Here is a 16,108-nt window from a genome sequence, read left to right as displayed (position 1 = left end):
GGTAAAGTAAGAGAAATATATTATCAACTACCATAATGAAGGAAAGACTAAAAGTCTACTGCCTGAAGTTCTAAATTGATGAATCCAAATAACACACTAAGCATATTAGGTAGAATATGGCCTATGTAGCAGAGGAACACCTAAAAGAGTTCAAAGTGGCTGCCACTGGGGAGGAGGACTGGGTGGGGATAGAGAACAGTGGACAGGGATTATTGTTTTTCTGTTAAAAGTCTTTAATAATGAGGGTTTTTTTCCCAGCTTTATTCAGGTACAATCGAAGTACGATAAACTGAACATGTATAAAATCCACACATTGATGGGTTTTGAAACCATTACCATAATCAAGGTAACAAATTCATCCATCACTACCAGAAGTTTCCTCTTGCCTCTTGGTAATCCCTCCACTTATCTCCCCTCTCATCATCCCCTCTTCCCCCACCTGTAACCTTCCCTGGCAACCACTGATCTGTTTTCTGTCACTAAGGAGTGGTATTTTCTAGAATTTTTCATAAATTTATACAGTATATTTTCTTTTTTGTCTGGCTTCTTTCACTCAGCATCATTTTGACATTCATCCTGTTGTCCTGTGTATCAATACTTCATTCTTTTTAATTGCTGAGTGGTACTCTATCGTATGGCTATACCATAATTTGTTTATCCATTCACCTGTTGATGGACAGTATGACGTACCTGTGGGACATTTGAGTGTGGATGTCTACTAACAGGAAGTTAAACAAATAGAGCTCTGCAGGTGAGAGACTTTAGGTTAAGGATATAGATGTGGAAGTCATCATTATAAAAACAGTAACTGAAATAATTGAATGTAATTATCCAAAGAGAACATGAAGAGTTAGACGAAAAATTGGATTCAAAAATCTGATTCAGGGGCTTCCCTGGTGGCGCAGTGATTGAGAGTCCGCCTTCCGATGCAGGGGACACAGGTTCATGCCCCGGTCCGGGAAGATCCCACATGCCGCGGAGTGGCTGGGCCCGTGAGCCATGGCCACTGAGCCTGTGCGTCCGGAGCCTGTGCTCCGCAACGGGAGAGGCCACAACAGTGAGAGGCCCGCGTACCGCAAAAAAAAAAAAAAAAAAAAAAAATCTGATTCAATGCACTGAACTTATATATTGTCTTCTTCCTTTCCAAATACCACTGAAATGTGAGAAAATGTTTAAAGATAAAAAAGAAAATCTATATCTGTACAAAAAAACAGGGGAACGGTCTCATCAGTGAGCTATGAACACTGAGACATCTCTGAAAAATAAATAGGAGAATGAGGACTTCTATTTTCAGCATTGTGACCAATTAAATATCTCTGGCCACAAAACATTCAGATTCTAGATAAAATGCAACAGATATACATTAAAATGCATTGCTGAGCACTGCATACGCCTAATAAAATAGCATAAAATATGTAAAATGAAAAGCAACAAATCTACAAGGAGAAGTGGACAATTCCATGATCACAATCAGAAATTTCAATTCATATTTCTTAGTAAATGAAAGGCCAAGCAGACAAAAAAAGATTAATAAGTAAATATGAGATGTGATTACAATAGTACAATTAACAAGTCTCATTTAAAGGGCACATACAGAACCCACACCCAACAATTAGAGGACAAGAGCTGTGGAGGACTTTGGACCAGTGGAGAATTCACCCTGCCCTGATGGGGCAAAGTGACTGAGCAAAGACAGGGCTGCCACGGTTGTACACTGTATCTCCCTTATCTGAATGGTGGTGAGGCCTAAACCTTTGCCACCTAATAAGAGCTTGTTGGAGAGCAAACAGTAGGGTACTTTTCTCAATTTTCTCTGTCTGAAAGGGGAGAATGCCCAGCTTGTGTGAGTATCCTCCTCTCGGACTGAGGTGGAATAAAGGGAGGCGTGGGCAACTGGTAGCATTTACCTCTTTGTTTCCTGTTCCAAGTAAGCCTAGTTCCTACAAATTTTGAGTGTCTGGTAATCAAATCTTTTGATGGAAATAATTAAAACACACTGTTTAGTTCTTCTAACTCAGAAGCCATTCTACAATAGCTATAAATAAATTGATGGTCAGCACTTAAGAACTATTATTGTCCAGGGCAGACAAAATGAAAGTAACACATGTACTTTTTGCTAAATTAGAACAATTTTCTTATGGGGCAAACATGGCAGTCACATGCTCTGTTTAATTCTTCTAGAGTGCCAACACTGGTGAATCCAATAACGTTGCTGTTCATGCAATCTGCAGGGATAAATCAGATGCTGAAAACTCAAATACCTTCAGTAGCCAGGAAGATAAATTCAGAAGGGTATAAGATAGCAGGAGTAGTTGGGGAGCAGCTGCTACGCAGTTCTAGTGGACTGTTATTGGAGAGTGGGAGCACAGAGCTGTTAGGTATTTCAATTTTTCATAAGAAAACAGAACCTGGATTTGTACGTGAAATCTCCAAATTAAAAAAAAATTTTAATGTGAACATTTAAAATAATGTACAGGACAAACATGTCTTCAGATCAGATCTAGTGTGGGTCACTAATGTTCAAGCGCTGTTGCAAACTAATAGACATAAAGAAATTTTTTTAGACTTGGAAGGGACCTGAGTAGACTTTTAAGACTGTTGTTTTTAAAATGTGTGTGAGCATTCTGCCAAGGAATAGTTTCTTTAACTAAGAGGTTACAAAGAAGCTTAATATATTAAACAAATAAAAGCACAGCTGCTCCCGCTGAACAGGAAGCCCTCCCTCTGAGACACCTCTCACTGCTCCCCTTCCCCACCAGTGACCTCAAAGCACCTCCAGAGATCACAGTTTGAAAACTACTGAGCTAATCCATTTTCTCAGATTACAAGTGAGAAAATGAAATCCAATTTCTCATTGAAATTGGTACTGAAATCCCCAAATCTAGCCTAAATTAGAATTAAGTGCCCTTATTCCTGAGCTAATGCTACTGATAATAAATGAGATTTATTCAGCACCTACCATAAACTAGGCACTGTGTTTTCTCATATACCGGTTGTTTTTACAACAATCTTGTGAGAGGGATGTTCTTTTTGTTCGGGCTTCTCATTGCGGTGGCTTCTCTTGTGGAGCACAGTCTTCAGTAGTTGCAGCACATGGGCTCAGTAGGTGTGGCCCGCGGGCTTAGTTGCTCTGCAGCATGTGGGATCTTCCTGGACCAGGGATCGAACCTGCGTCCTCTGCATTGGCAGGCGGATTCTTAACCACTGTGCCACCAGGGAAGTCCCTGAGAGGGATGTTCTTATCTCCACTTTGCAGATAAGGAAACTGAGGCTCTTAGAGCACCTTTCATAGGGTCACATAAGTAGTAAGTGGCAACCAGGATAGGAACCTGGGTCCAAGTGACTCCAGATCTGTCCTCTGCAACCCTGATACTAAGTTGCCACCCAACTCTCCCTGAAAATTACCCTTCCCCAAAGCATGAGACAGGCGGGAATGCCAATAAGAATGAAGGAGAAGGAGGATATCAAAAGAGGACTGAGAATCTTCTAACATGAAACAAAACTCAACAAATGTTCACAGGACACATTAATCAAAGACAGTAAAACCTCAAACTATGTTTATCATATTCAGATGATACATGTACCTCCTGAAGCAGGTAATTCTGGAACAGGTAATTTTTAAAATCAATTAATCTATCTATCTAAAAAAAATTTTTTTTTGGCCACGCCACGCAGCTTGCAGTATCTTAGTTCCCCGACCAAGGATCGAACCCGTGCCCCCTGCAGTGCAAGCTTGGAGTCCTAACCACAGGACACCAGGGAATTCCCTGGAACAGGTAATTTTAGAACAAATAATAGCACTTTAAATAATGGATAGTCAGCCTGTTATTGAACTCATCCCAAACGGTTGAAAAAACAGAATGAGCATATTTAGCTAATTGTTTAAATAAAATTCTTGACAGCAATCTTTTATGTTCTTCCACAAAATGTCCTAGGTATCATTCACAGAAACCAAACCCTGACTGAGATGGAAAGACTACTAACCTGACACATTGTGACATTTCTGTGTCCTTAATCTTATACTCAGAATATCATATTATTAAACTAGTATTTAGCATGGTAAGTGCTATGTAAACCCATGAACTGAGCAATGATTCAAACTTTCTAGGCTCTTCAGTCCTTTCCCTCTCTCCTCCCTGAACGATACACCTTCTTCAACTCTCTCAGTAACCCAGAGCCTTCATGGTCTCATGCAAGAATTTCTCCTTTTCAAATTTTATTCTCATAGAAGGCTCAGAAACTCACCCAATAACTAACCACAGCATTAAAAAAAATCAATGCTGCTTTTGAAATTCTACCATTAAGTAATAATTAAAATAGTCCTGTTGATTATACTTTTAACACTCAGAGAAATAAAAGGTAGGAACCTTTAAGAAAATGGTCAGTTCCTGGTAGAAATCCTGTGGTAGTTACTATCAGTACTAGCAAGAAGAAGGAAGAAGAGGGCAACTAAGAAGGCAAACTATACCTCCATTCTGAACATGAGCAGAGCCAAACTATGGTATAGAGACAATGAGAACCAAAAGACGTGGAGTATTTTACAGAATCCTTCGCGGGAAATAATGCCAGCGTTGTAATTCTGGTTCCAGCTCTGTCATGAACTGCTGGTGTCACCTTTGGCAGGTAATCTTCTGTCTTTGAGTCTCAGAGCATTCATCAGTAAAATGAACATGATGAACTACTGGATGGAAGGACACTTTATGGCTCAGAAAGTTTATGAAGAGGGTAACAAAGACTTGAATAGCAGAGCTGGACATAAATTTCAAAGCAACTGTAGGTACCACAATGAAATTTTCTCCTTGTTAGTTAACCAACTCTGTCTCGCACTGAGGTTTACGGTGAACATTTCCATATCCATCTGCCCAGCAGTCCTATTTTGGGGAATCCCAAACCAGGTGGGATGCTACAGAAGCTTAAGGACAGATGCAGGGGTGCAACCTGACAACAAAAACATAGGCACACAATCTAAGCTTGGCCAGCTGGATGCTCCAGGTATTGAGATTCTTGTATAAAAGAACAGTCCGATTATTTGAGGTAGTTGCAGTGGCATCAATAATACCCACGGTGCCAAAATAAGTGTGCAGGGACAGTGGTTCAGGAGGTGTCCACTGGCGTTGGCACTGGTGATAGACTGACCTTACGGCATGATCTTCGCTGTGTTCTGGTTCCCTGTGCTTCTCCCTGGTTCTCCAGCCTCTCCATTGATCCGACAAGCTACCCAACATCCACCCATTTTCTGCTTCAGTTAGTCGAAGTTGGTTTCTATTGTTTGCAACCAAGAAGGCCAACTGGCATAAAAATTATATAAAGAACAAGTTGTAAGCGACCTCGGTGAAATGGGAAGAATTCTAGAACTGGTTTTCTGGACTAACTGGGGCCAAAAGCGAGCAAACATTCTGTCACTATTTAAAGATGGAAATCTGGCAGCCCATGGTATACAGCAGAAAAACAACTAATTGCATTATCCTTATAATCACTTAGATTCAAAGAACTTCTTAGAAATACGTGCCCAGTGAAGACAAGGCTGAGTGGCTGCTGCCAGACAAGCAGAGAAAGGTATAAAGACCATCACATATTCAAGGACTACGGGCTGAAGTGAGTGCTTCTAGGGGCGTTGTTCAGCTTAGGAAGAGAGCGACATACTGGCATCCCTGAATTCTTGGCTCAAGGTGTGGAGTGAAACAGAAAGATTAAAACATGCAGACCACTCCAGATTGGTAGGTGGCAAATTTAGTAAGCAAGAAAACTTAAATACGAGGCTTGTCTTGGGTGGTCGCAAGATGAGCAGATCTCTGTACCCGCCCACCAGAATCTTAAAAGTTTATACAGAGGCCTTCACTGGGCTCAGTCACACATACCGTCCAGGTGGTCTCAGCACCACTTTACTATCTCAAGGCTGAAGTTGAAAACCAAAGGCACAGTTTGATCCTGCAGGTTGCCAAATTATATCAGTTAAATTTGCTTCCCTTTCACATTGGAGATCCAGCGATATTGTGATAAGAAGGCAGTGGGACATCAAGATCTGAAGTGGGGATACATGACAAGGTTCAGAATCCCCACACAGGACTCTGAACCCCCAGCCCTCAAAACAAACCCTCATCCCTGGTCTGTTGAGGCACTCATCTGAAAGATTTACTTTGTAAGAAGCAAATAAATAGCCTCATACCCCATCCCCACCACACTTCAATGTCTCAATCTGTAAGAAGAGTTCTACCCCACCGTGCCCTGGGAGGCTCAAGTCAAAATTAAATCTGAAAAAAAGGATTATACATTATTTGTAAGACACTATACACTTATATTGGTTTGAGGGTGCTGGATTATGGAGGAAAGAACAAAATTTTAGACGGTGCGAATACTGATAGGAGTGTATCGATTCTAGATTCAACGTGCTAGCTTCAGAGACTGGGCTTTTGACAGGGGCTTGGTGGGACCCTGTTGGAGGAGATAATCGAGAGGACGTGACCCATGAGCTGGACCCTGGCAAACAGAAGTCCCTCATCCCCTCTCCTGCCCTTTGAAGGTATGTTCCACTGGCCTTCCCCGCACTACAAGCTGCCCAAGGTCTCAGCCTTGAGATAGTAAAGTGGTGCTGAGACCACCTGGACGGTATGTGTGACTGAGCCCAGTGAAGGCCTCTATATAAACTTTTAAGATTCTGGCTGGGTGGGTGCAGAGATCTACTCTTCTTGTGGCCACCCAATACAAGCCTCGTATGTAAGTTTTCTTGTTATTAAACCTGCCACCTCCCTATCTGGAGTGGTCTGCCTCTTCTTCAGTCGCTCCCTGCCCTCTGTGTATGGGGGCCAGTTTCAGATTACACAGGGGCAACTCCGGAGGAGGATGCAAACTAACAGATCCCAAACCCAACCCAGTGTAATTTCCCAAGCCCAGGTGTGTATACTTCAAATAGCTGTATTTCACAATAGCACAATCACCATGCTGGCTTCCTGGATAAACATTTTTATGGTCGAGGTGGCAAAACAAAAAACATTAGAGGTCTCCCCCTACCATGATAGAAAATCAAAAGCAATACTGTAGACAGGGCTTTCAGAGATGAGTGACACCACCAAAAACAGATTCAGGGGTAGTAATCGGTGGCACCTGTCCATTTTAACTGGCTGTGTTATTAATACATTGTCTTAAGCAACCTTAATCAAATGGCTAAGGTACTTTTCCAGATGTGGTCTCTCTACTATAGCAAATCAGTACAGCCTTGGCAACACATATGCAGCTCTAATCTGGCCAATGCTTTTTCCTCCAAAAGGAATTTACTTTCACCTAACAAGGACAGCAACACATCTTCCCCAACTTGCCTTAGAGCAGTCATTCTCAAAGAGTGCATATTAACAGGTGGAAAGGAAAGGAGGTTTTTTTTTTTTGGCTCACTTCCCTTTAGACTGTTCAAAAGTAGAACAACCACATGCTGTTCCAAACACAATACATGACTTAGCTTTGTCTAGGACTTAATGAAGGCAATTCAAAAAGAAAAATACAAAATTCTGGTCTCCATTTTCCCTAGATCAGTCTCAGCTCTTTCTGGATGAAATCAGTCTCTCAAGGGACATCAACCTCACAATTTGAGAAACAATGCTCTAGATATGAAACAAAAAGCAACACAATGGAAAACCAGCAACCATTTGTTTTTCCACTTGGGAGAGTTGGACTGTACAACATCCTTTTCATTACAAAGCCAAGTTACTATTCAGAATTGTAAATTAACTCTTTGTAATAATACAAATGACTTCAGTCTCAGATAATAAAATAAGGAAAAAAATCGAAGTCCCTTATTTCAAGCAATCTCTGAAACAAAACTAAAGGACCAGGATATCTCAGTCAGATCCTTTGGTTTGTGATAAATTTGACTTAAAATTATCTGGAAAGAAAATAACACATAACACATATGGTAACATATTAATAAGAATGCACAATAATGATTTTTATTACATGCTTTATGTGTATAATCCTTAAGAACATTTTCAAGTACTTTAAACCAGGGTTCAGCAAACTACAGCCTGTGGGCCAAAAGTGATGCACTATCTGTTTTTATTTTTTTATTATTATTTTTTTTTTGCGGTACACGGGCCTCTCACTGTTGTGGCCTCTCCCGCTGCGGAGCACAGGCTCCGGACGCACAAGCTCAGCGGCCATGGCCCACGGGCCCAGCCGCTCCGCGGCATGCGGGATCCTCCCGGACCGGGGCACGAACCCGCGTCCCCTGCATCGGCAGGCGAACTCTCAACCACTGCGCCACCAGGGAAGCCCTATCTGTTTTTATAAGTAAAGTTTTATTGAAACATCCACACTCATTTGTATTGGCTACAATTGAAGAGTTGAATAGCTGTGACAGAAAGTGAAGTTTTGCAAAGCCAAAAATATTTATTATTTACCCCTTTACAGAAAATGTCTGCATTCCATGCTCTAAACCACTGGGTCTCAAATTTTAACGCTCATAGGGAACACCTGGACAGCTTGTTAAATCAGTTTCCTGAGCTCTACTTTCACAGATCATGATTCAGTAGGTTGGGATGGGGTCCATGAATTTGCATTTCTAACAAGCTCACAACCTGCTGGTCTATGAACTGACAACCACTGCCCTAAACCATCTCATATAATCACAGATCAGCAATGACCACAAATGTTATAAATTCTATAAACCAGGATAACCATCACACATAATGAAAACTAAGGCATAAAAGAGGAGGGAAATAGATCTCTTGACTTACATGAAATTCTTGGTAGTTAAGAAGGCGCAACTGGTTGCCATAATCATCAGATAATTCTTCAGCCCCTCATCCTAACGTTAATTCATAGTAAACACTGGAAATTCAACCGGGACCAGCAGGAGCCAAAGGCAATTGGGTTGGAAGTGTAAAACACAATCAGTTCTTTAGAGAAACTATAAAACACTGTTTAAAAGTAAAAGCTGAGGTCTATTCAGTTATAATTTAGTATTTGACTGGACTATAGATTAAGTACTAAAGTACAGTGTTTGAAAAGAAATCTGACACATATAGTTTATAATACAATGGTCCAATCAAAAGATTAATTCTCTCACTCCATATAAATAAATATAAATGGTTAAAAAATCTAATCTTTTGAATAAATTCAAAATAAACATGTGTCAAGCTAATAATGGCAAAGAACATAGAGGATATCAACTGATGTATTTTATTAGAACTAGGCTCAGGCAGATCAAAGGTGGATGATATGTAAACCACATAAAAATATTAGGGCCTTTCAAAAACAGAAATATAGATCAATGGAACAGGATAGAAAGACCAGAGATAAACCCACGCACATATGGTCACCTTATCTTTGATAAAGGAGGCAAGAATATACAGTGGAGAAAAGACAGCCTCTTCAATAAGTGGTGCTGGGAAAACGGGACAGGTACATGTAAGAGTATGAAATTAGAACACTCCCTAACACCATACACAAAAATAAACTCAAAATGGATTAAAGACCTAAATGTAAGGCCAGACACTATCAAACTCTTAGAGGAAAACATAGGCAGAACACTCTATGACATAAATCACAGCAAGATCATTTTTGACCCACCTCCTAGAGAAATGGAAATAAAAACAAAAATAAACAAATGGGACCTAATGAAACTTAAAAACTTCTGCACAGCAAAGGAAACCATAAACAAGACAAAAAGACAACCCTCAGAATGGGAGAAAATATTTGCAAATGAAGCAACTGACAAAGGATTAATCTCCAAAATTTACAAGCAGCTCATGCAGCTCAATATTAAACAAACAACCCAATCCAAAAATGGGCAGAAGACCTAAATAGACATTTCTCAAAAGAAGATATACAGATTGCCAACAAACACATGAAAGAATGCTCAACATCATTAATCATTAGAGAAATGCAAATCAAAACTACAATGAGATATCATCTCACACCAGTCAGAATGGCCATCATCAAACAATCTACAAACAATAAATGCTGGAGGGGGTGTGGAGAAAAGGGAACCCTCTTGCACTGTTGGTGGGAATGTAAATTGATACAGCCACTATGGAGAACAGTATGGAGTTTCCTTAAAAAACTAAAAATAGAACTACCATACAACCCAACAATCCCACTACTGGGCATATACCCTGAGAAAACCATAATTCAAAAAGAGTCATGTACCAAAATGTTCATTGCAGCTCTATTTACAATAGCCAGGACATGGAAGCAACCTAAGTGTCCATCAATAGATGAATGGATAAAGAAGATGTGGCACATATATACAATGAAATATTACTCAGCCATAAAAAGAAACAAAATTGAGTTATTTGTAGTGAGGTGGATGGACCTAGAGTCTGTCATACAGAGTGAAGTAAGTCAGAAAGAGAAAAACAAATACCGTATGCTAACATATATATATGGAATCTAAAAAAAAAGGTCATGAAGAACCTAGGGGCAAGACGGGAATAAAGACACAGACCTACTAGAGAATGGACTTGAGGATATGGGGAGGAGGAAGGGTAAACTGTGACAAAGTGAGAGAGTGGCATGGACATATACACACTACCAAACATAAAATAAGATAGCTAGTGCGAAGCAGCCGCATAGCACAGGGAGATCAGCTCGGTGCTTTGTGACCACCTAGAGGGGTGGGATAGGGAGGGTGGGAGGGAGGGAGATGCAAGAGGGAAGAGATATGGGAACATATGTATATGTATAACTGATTCACTTTGTTATAAAACAGAAACTAACATATGATTGCAAAGCAATTATACTCCAATAAAGATGTTAAAAAAAATAAAAATAATAAAAAATAAAAATATTAGTGCCTTTCACGTAGACTCTGCAGAAGGAAGATAAAGGTGGAAGGTAAAGATTTGGAGGGAAAATTCTCACTGATGATTTATTAGAATAAGAAACATCTCCTTTTCCTTTATTTAGCCTTCATTGAACATCTACCATGCTCAGAGGCACTGTACACTGTACTAGGCATTAGACATAGAAATGAATAAACATCCCTAATCTCAACAACCTCAAAAGCTAGGGAGAGAGCCATGTAAATAAGTGCAATACAGCACAGTAAATATAAGAACAGTTGTATGTATTATGTACTATCAGAGTGTAGAGAGTGAGCTGATTAAATACGCTTGGGAGAAAGGTGAAAGGAATGCTTCGCTAAAGACAGAGTTATTGCTTTAACTGAGATGTAAAGAAATTGAGCAGATGAAGAAGGGTAGGTAAGGAGCCCAGGAGGCAGTGGATACAATATGTGCAACTGTATGGAAGTGAGAGGGAGTAATATGGATCTGAGTTCTACATCTACAAACAGGTCAGCTTGGCCGAAGCAGAGTGTGTAACATAGGAAGCAACGAGATGGGAAGCTGGACAGGAAGGCAGGGTCTCATATAAAGAACCTTAGGTGCCGCGCTAGTCAGGTCTTTATTTTTCCAGCTTTAGGGAAATGGTGAAGAATTTTAAACCCAGAGTGGACTTGCATTTTACTGAAATCACTTTGGCACCACCAGAGGGGACAGGCTAAAGCCAAAGGATTTTATTTTTTTTTATTTTTTATTTTTTTATTTTTTTTTTCTTTTTGCGGTATGCGGGCCTCTCACTGTTGTGGCCTCTCCCGTTGCGGAGCACAGGCTCCGGATGTGCAGGCCCAGCGGCCATGGCTCACGGGCCCAGCCGCTCTGCGGCATATGGGATCCTCCCAGACCGGGGCACGAACCCGTATCCCCTGCATCGGCAGGCGGACTCTTAACCACTGCGCCACCAGGGAGGCCCCAAAGGATTTTATTTTTGATCTAAAAATTTTGACAAGACTTTGTATTCAAGGAATGGATGAGAAACAGAAAGGTAGAGCTGATTAGAGGTTAAAAAAAAAAAAATCTCCCAGGGCTTCCCTGGTGGCGCAGTGGTTGAGAGTCCGTCTGCCAATGCAGGAGACAGGGGTTCGTGCCCTGGTCCAGGAAGATCCTACATGCCACAGAGCGGCTAGGAGGCCCGTGAGCCATGGCCACTGAGCCTGCGTGTCTGGAGCCTGTGCTCCGCAACGGGAGAGGCCACAACAGCGAGAGGCCCGCGTACCGCAAAAAAAAAAAAAAAAAAAAAAAAAATCTCTCAGCTTAATTTTTATCAAAATGAAGTTTAGGAAGAAGCAGCAAAGATTGAAATTAACACAGGACATCCTAATCTTAGGAAATATTTCTTTTTTATCTAATAAGGTCAAGGATAAAAAATACACCCACAAAAACCGTTAAAGATGACATTATGGTCCACGTTGACAGAGAAGACTGCATTAGATTATAGCGCTCAGATCTTGAACAAATCATAACTTTTCTGGGCTTCAGTTTCTTCACCTATATAATGACAGGTTCAAAGCTTCCTAACCTGGGCTATAAATAGATGTACATTTCAATATAATTCGTTTCCTTTGTAATCCTACTCATGTTATTTAAATTTTAAAATTCTGAGAATGGGTCAATGGCACAAAAGAGGATAAGAAGCTCTGCATGATATTTAAGTCACAACTCTCGAATTATAGAATTTTGGACATTCAATACAGGAACTAAAAGAGAATGCCACTGGCTAAGGAAAAATAAGAACGGGGCAATAGGAAAAGCGTAATACACTGGACCAAACAGATAATTTATAGGGATTTAAAGTCTGATTTAGGTTGATATTATTTTGCCTTTCCATTTCCCTTTCTTCTTTTGTAAACTTAGGTTAATGCTGGTATTAAACTACTGCTTGATGGCTTTCTTTTATATCCTTAAACCAACTGAAATGTGATTTATGGAATAAAACTTAATAGTAAAGGCTAAGAGAAAGTGTAGATTATATAATGATTAGTAATGTCAGCAATCAAATAAAGGAGGGAAAAACAAAAATGCCTTCTTGATATCAAGTCCAGACACAAAACTACCTGGGAGAGAAGCTAGGTAAATGAAAAATAACCTTTTTTTTCAGTCAGAAACAATTGGTTTTAAAAAGACATGTCTAGAACAAAAACTACTTCTTATCATCTTAAAATTACAGTATTTAATAGCAGGGATACATCTCTCCCTATCTTCATAATGGTACTCTATGATAAGGAATTCTAAATTATCTGAATTTATAAGGTCAATGTCAGCATTCAAAATGCATGTAGCTACTATACAAAAAGGAGACCAGATTTTAAAAATTTTTAAAGAACTCTATAAGATATGAGTTATAAAACACTTATCAGAAAAAATGTGAATGAAGGTTGTAATTATTCCTTGAAGTTACTCATACTACATACTTTATTTAATCAGATTAAACAATCACAATGGTTCTGATTAACCAATGGAAGTCTCACCACATCATCTGTTCAGCGTTCAACTGCTCAGTGTTCAAGACACCTTGCACTGGTTTGAAAAACCACTGAAAGATTATAGTAATATAATTTGCAATATCTTTTAAAAGTACTTCTACTTAGTATTCAAAAGCCTTCCTATTTCAGACATGAGTCTACAATGAGGTAGCTGGACAACTATTCAACTAAACAACAATGGAAGACTTTAGAAGCTGCGAAATCAAGTCTGGTCAGTTTTTAAAGCTGTGTCTGTATTAAAACTGCCGGGGTTTCAACTCTTCGAAACAATCTGAGGGGAAAAAGCCTTTACCATCCTCAGTTTTTCTGGAAAAAAACTACAGAAACAGTTGTCTTCTTTCCTTCATGAAAGTTATCCACCTAACAGATCTGTAGGAGAGGACAGGTTTCTACAGGTAACTCTTTCTTCCCACACCTCCCTAGCAATCTCTAAACCAGAGGCAGGTAACTGAGGCACCTGAGGCAATCTTTAGTGTCACTCTGCTCCTCCCCTGACGTGTGTGTTGTTTTTTGTTTTTTTTTTAAACAGGTATCTTACAAAGAATACTGAAGCACTGCTTAAAGAAAAAGTCACTTTTTAGCAAAACACTTATCTACAGCCCCAAAATCTTCTAGTCATTGATTTGCTTCAGAAAAACAGGGCCAAGTGAACATAACAATTACTTATGAAAATATATGTAATCCAAGCACTTTTTAGTCCAGGCAATATAGATTATACGTTCAATCAATAAGGAAAAATTCAGAATTCACATTTCTAGAGGAACTACCATAATTTACTCAGGAGAGCAAAATATTTGGCAGGTGCAAAACATTGCAAAATCATTCATAACTATACTTCATATAAAATGAACCCGATCTTAAGCAAATCCACTAAGCAGGGCCACAGCTGTACACGAGCGTAACTTAGTAGGGAGGTTTAATTCTCAAAGGGATTTATTCAAAGTAGGACTTACATACAACTTGAAGAAATCCCTTACTGTGTCTGTATTTTTTTTTTAAAAAAGGTCCTATTTATAGTTTATTCCAGAACAGAGCATAAACTACTTTTCCATAAAGATACGAAGAATCACTCACCTCCATTTCCACAGCCGCAATACTCTGGTCATAATGACCCATCAGATTAGGGAAAAATGTCATGTTGTAGGCCATTTTCATACATCTGGGAACAGTAATTGGTTCACAGGTGAAAAGACTGTGCCCTCGTACGAGGGGTAGAAAAATACATGTCCACAAAAATGTAAACGTTTCCATTCTCTTCAAATTCCTAATTTTACCACATGGCTTGGATTAATCGCTCTTTTCATTCTCAGATTTCCATCCAAAGATAAAATGCTCAAATTCCTCGTTTAATTATTTTACCATTTTGAAGGAAGCCCTTTTTCCTGAAAATGAGTTCTGGGTCAATTACTGTAAAAACAACCAAAAGGGTGTATCAGCAACGTTTGTCATAGACTCAAATGCGTACGTCAGAGTGCAGAGTTAAGATTTTCACCCTAGGTAACTAACACCGGAAAAACGACGGAAAATTTCGTCCCATCGAGATCCTCTTCCACCTGCCTTGGCACAGAATCTATCGCCTGCTGAGGAAGTCTCATCTCTAGGGAACGGATGATAGGAGGCTTGCGCTGTACGGAACACAGGGTAAAAGGGGGGCACTGGATGAGTGAGATGGAGAACATGGTGGGGATAGGAATAAGTTAAGAAGGGCTGATAGAATTGTAAAACCTAAAAGCCCCTGTTGGCTATCTTATTACGCACAAGAAAACCGAGTACCGGGGAACTTCCTTAAGATCTCATGAGTTCTTCAATTCTTTAAAGACTCTAAAGGGCCAGTTTTTGTGGCACTCTTCTGGAGACATACTTTTACGTTTTTAAAAATGCCAAGTAGAGGGAGACTTCCAGGATTTCTACTGCGGAGGAGCGAAACTAGTATTCAAGGGCTGGGGGGAGTAGCGATCTCACGAAAAAGGAAAATGAGCAAAGCTGTCCCGCGGCGGCGACGGAGTTTCGGTGGGAGGGAGGCTGTGGGCCCGGAGCCACGAATAATCGCACGCCCTCATCCCATCCCCCAACACACACCGGTGCCCGACTTCCAGCGCCAGGCAGGGCAACTCGCCCCACCCCCGGCACCTGCCCCGGGCCCAGCGCCGGGCACCTGCCCCTGGCCCCGCGGACACCGGCGTCGCCTTTCCCCAACTTCCGGGAAAACTTTGGCCGGGGAGGACCGTCCCGCCGCCGCCGCCTTCCCCGCACCTGCGGCAACAAGCGAGCGCCCCCCGCCCGCCCCGCACCCCTCGAGGCCCGCCCCCGCTCACCCCGGCACCCGCCTGGCCGCGGCCGCCCGCCCAGTCGGGGCCCGGGGACCCTCACCTCGGGCAGCGGTCGAAGGCACCTTCCTCCCCGTCCCCGTCAAGCCCACCGTACCCCCGCGACCAGAGACGGCTCCGGGAGTGTCCGGGACTCCAGCCACCTCAGGAGCCGCACCGGGAGCGAGAGCTGAGGAATCCCGCGAGACTGCGCCGCCAGGTCTGGCGGGCAGGTCACGGCTCGCGGCGGCAGCGGCGGGTCTGGCTCTCCGCCCGGGCCCCGCCCGCGCTGCGCCGGCCGGGCCTGGTTCTGGGCCGGCCCCGTCGGGCCGGGGTGAGCGGTGTCGCGGTGTCGGGGTTCAGCTGTTGGGCCGGGGAGCCCCCTTCACTTTGCCGTCTCTTACGTGCCGTCCAGAGGGGTTCAGCCTAGAATCCCAAATAAAGCTTCTTTTAGAAGAACCCAATTTATTCCGAATTTCAGGAGCCAAGA

At 41.5% G+C, this 16,108-nt stretch overlaps 1 protein-coding gene across 2 annotated transcripts in view; it reads right to left on the bottom strand.

Annotated features, from left to right (window-relative positions):
• The window catches only part of FZD6 (frizzled class receptor 6), a 33,541-nt gene extending 17,772 nt beyond the window's left edge, over window positions 1-15,769 (bottom strand). Inside the window, exons 1-2 of one of the 2 annotated variants that reach the window (XM_060115979.1) lie at window positions 15,683-15,769; window positions 14,387-14,719 (exon numbers count right to left, since the gene is read on the bottom strand). In XM_060115979.1, the coding sequence (XP_059971962.1) occupies window positions 14,387-14,563 (177 nt within the window). In that variant the 5' untranslated portion in view covers window positions 14,564-14,719; window positions 15,683-15,769. Of the gene's footprint in view, window positions 1-5,136; window positions 5,149-14,386; window positions 14,720-15,682 lie in introns of those variants that run through there. The other variant, XM_060115980.1, reaches the window with a different exon arrangement.
• Between the last annotated feature and the right edge of the window lie 339 nt (window positions 15,770-16,108).

This window comes from Mesoplodon densirostris, chromosome 13 (genome assembly GCF_025265405.1).
Source record: "Mesoplodon densirostris isolate mMesDen1 chromosome 13, mMesDen1 primary haplotype, whole genome shotgun sequence".
In the NCBI taxonomy this organism is placed as follows: Eukaryota; Metazoa; Chordata; class Mammalia; order Artiodactyla; family Ziphiidae; genus Mesoplodon; species Mesoplodon densirostris.
The sequence above is the reverse complement of the archived record's forward strand: the minus strand, read 5'-3'. Positions and strand labels throughout refer to the sequence as shown.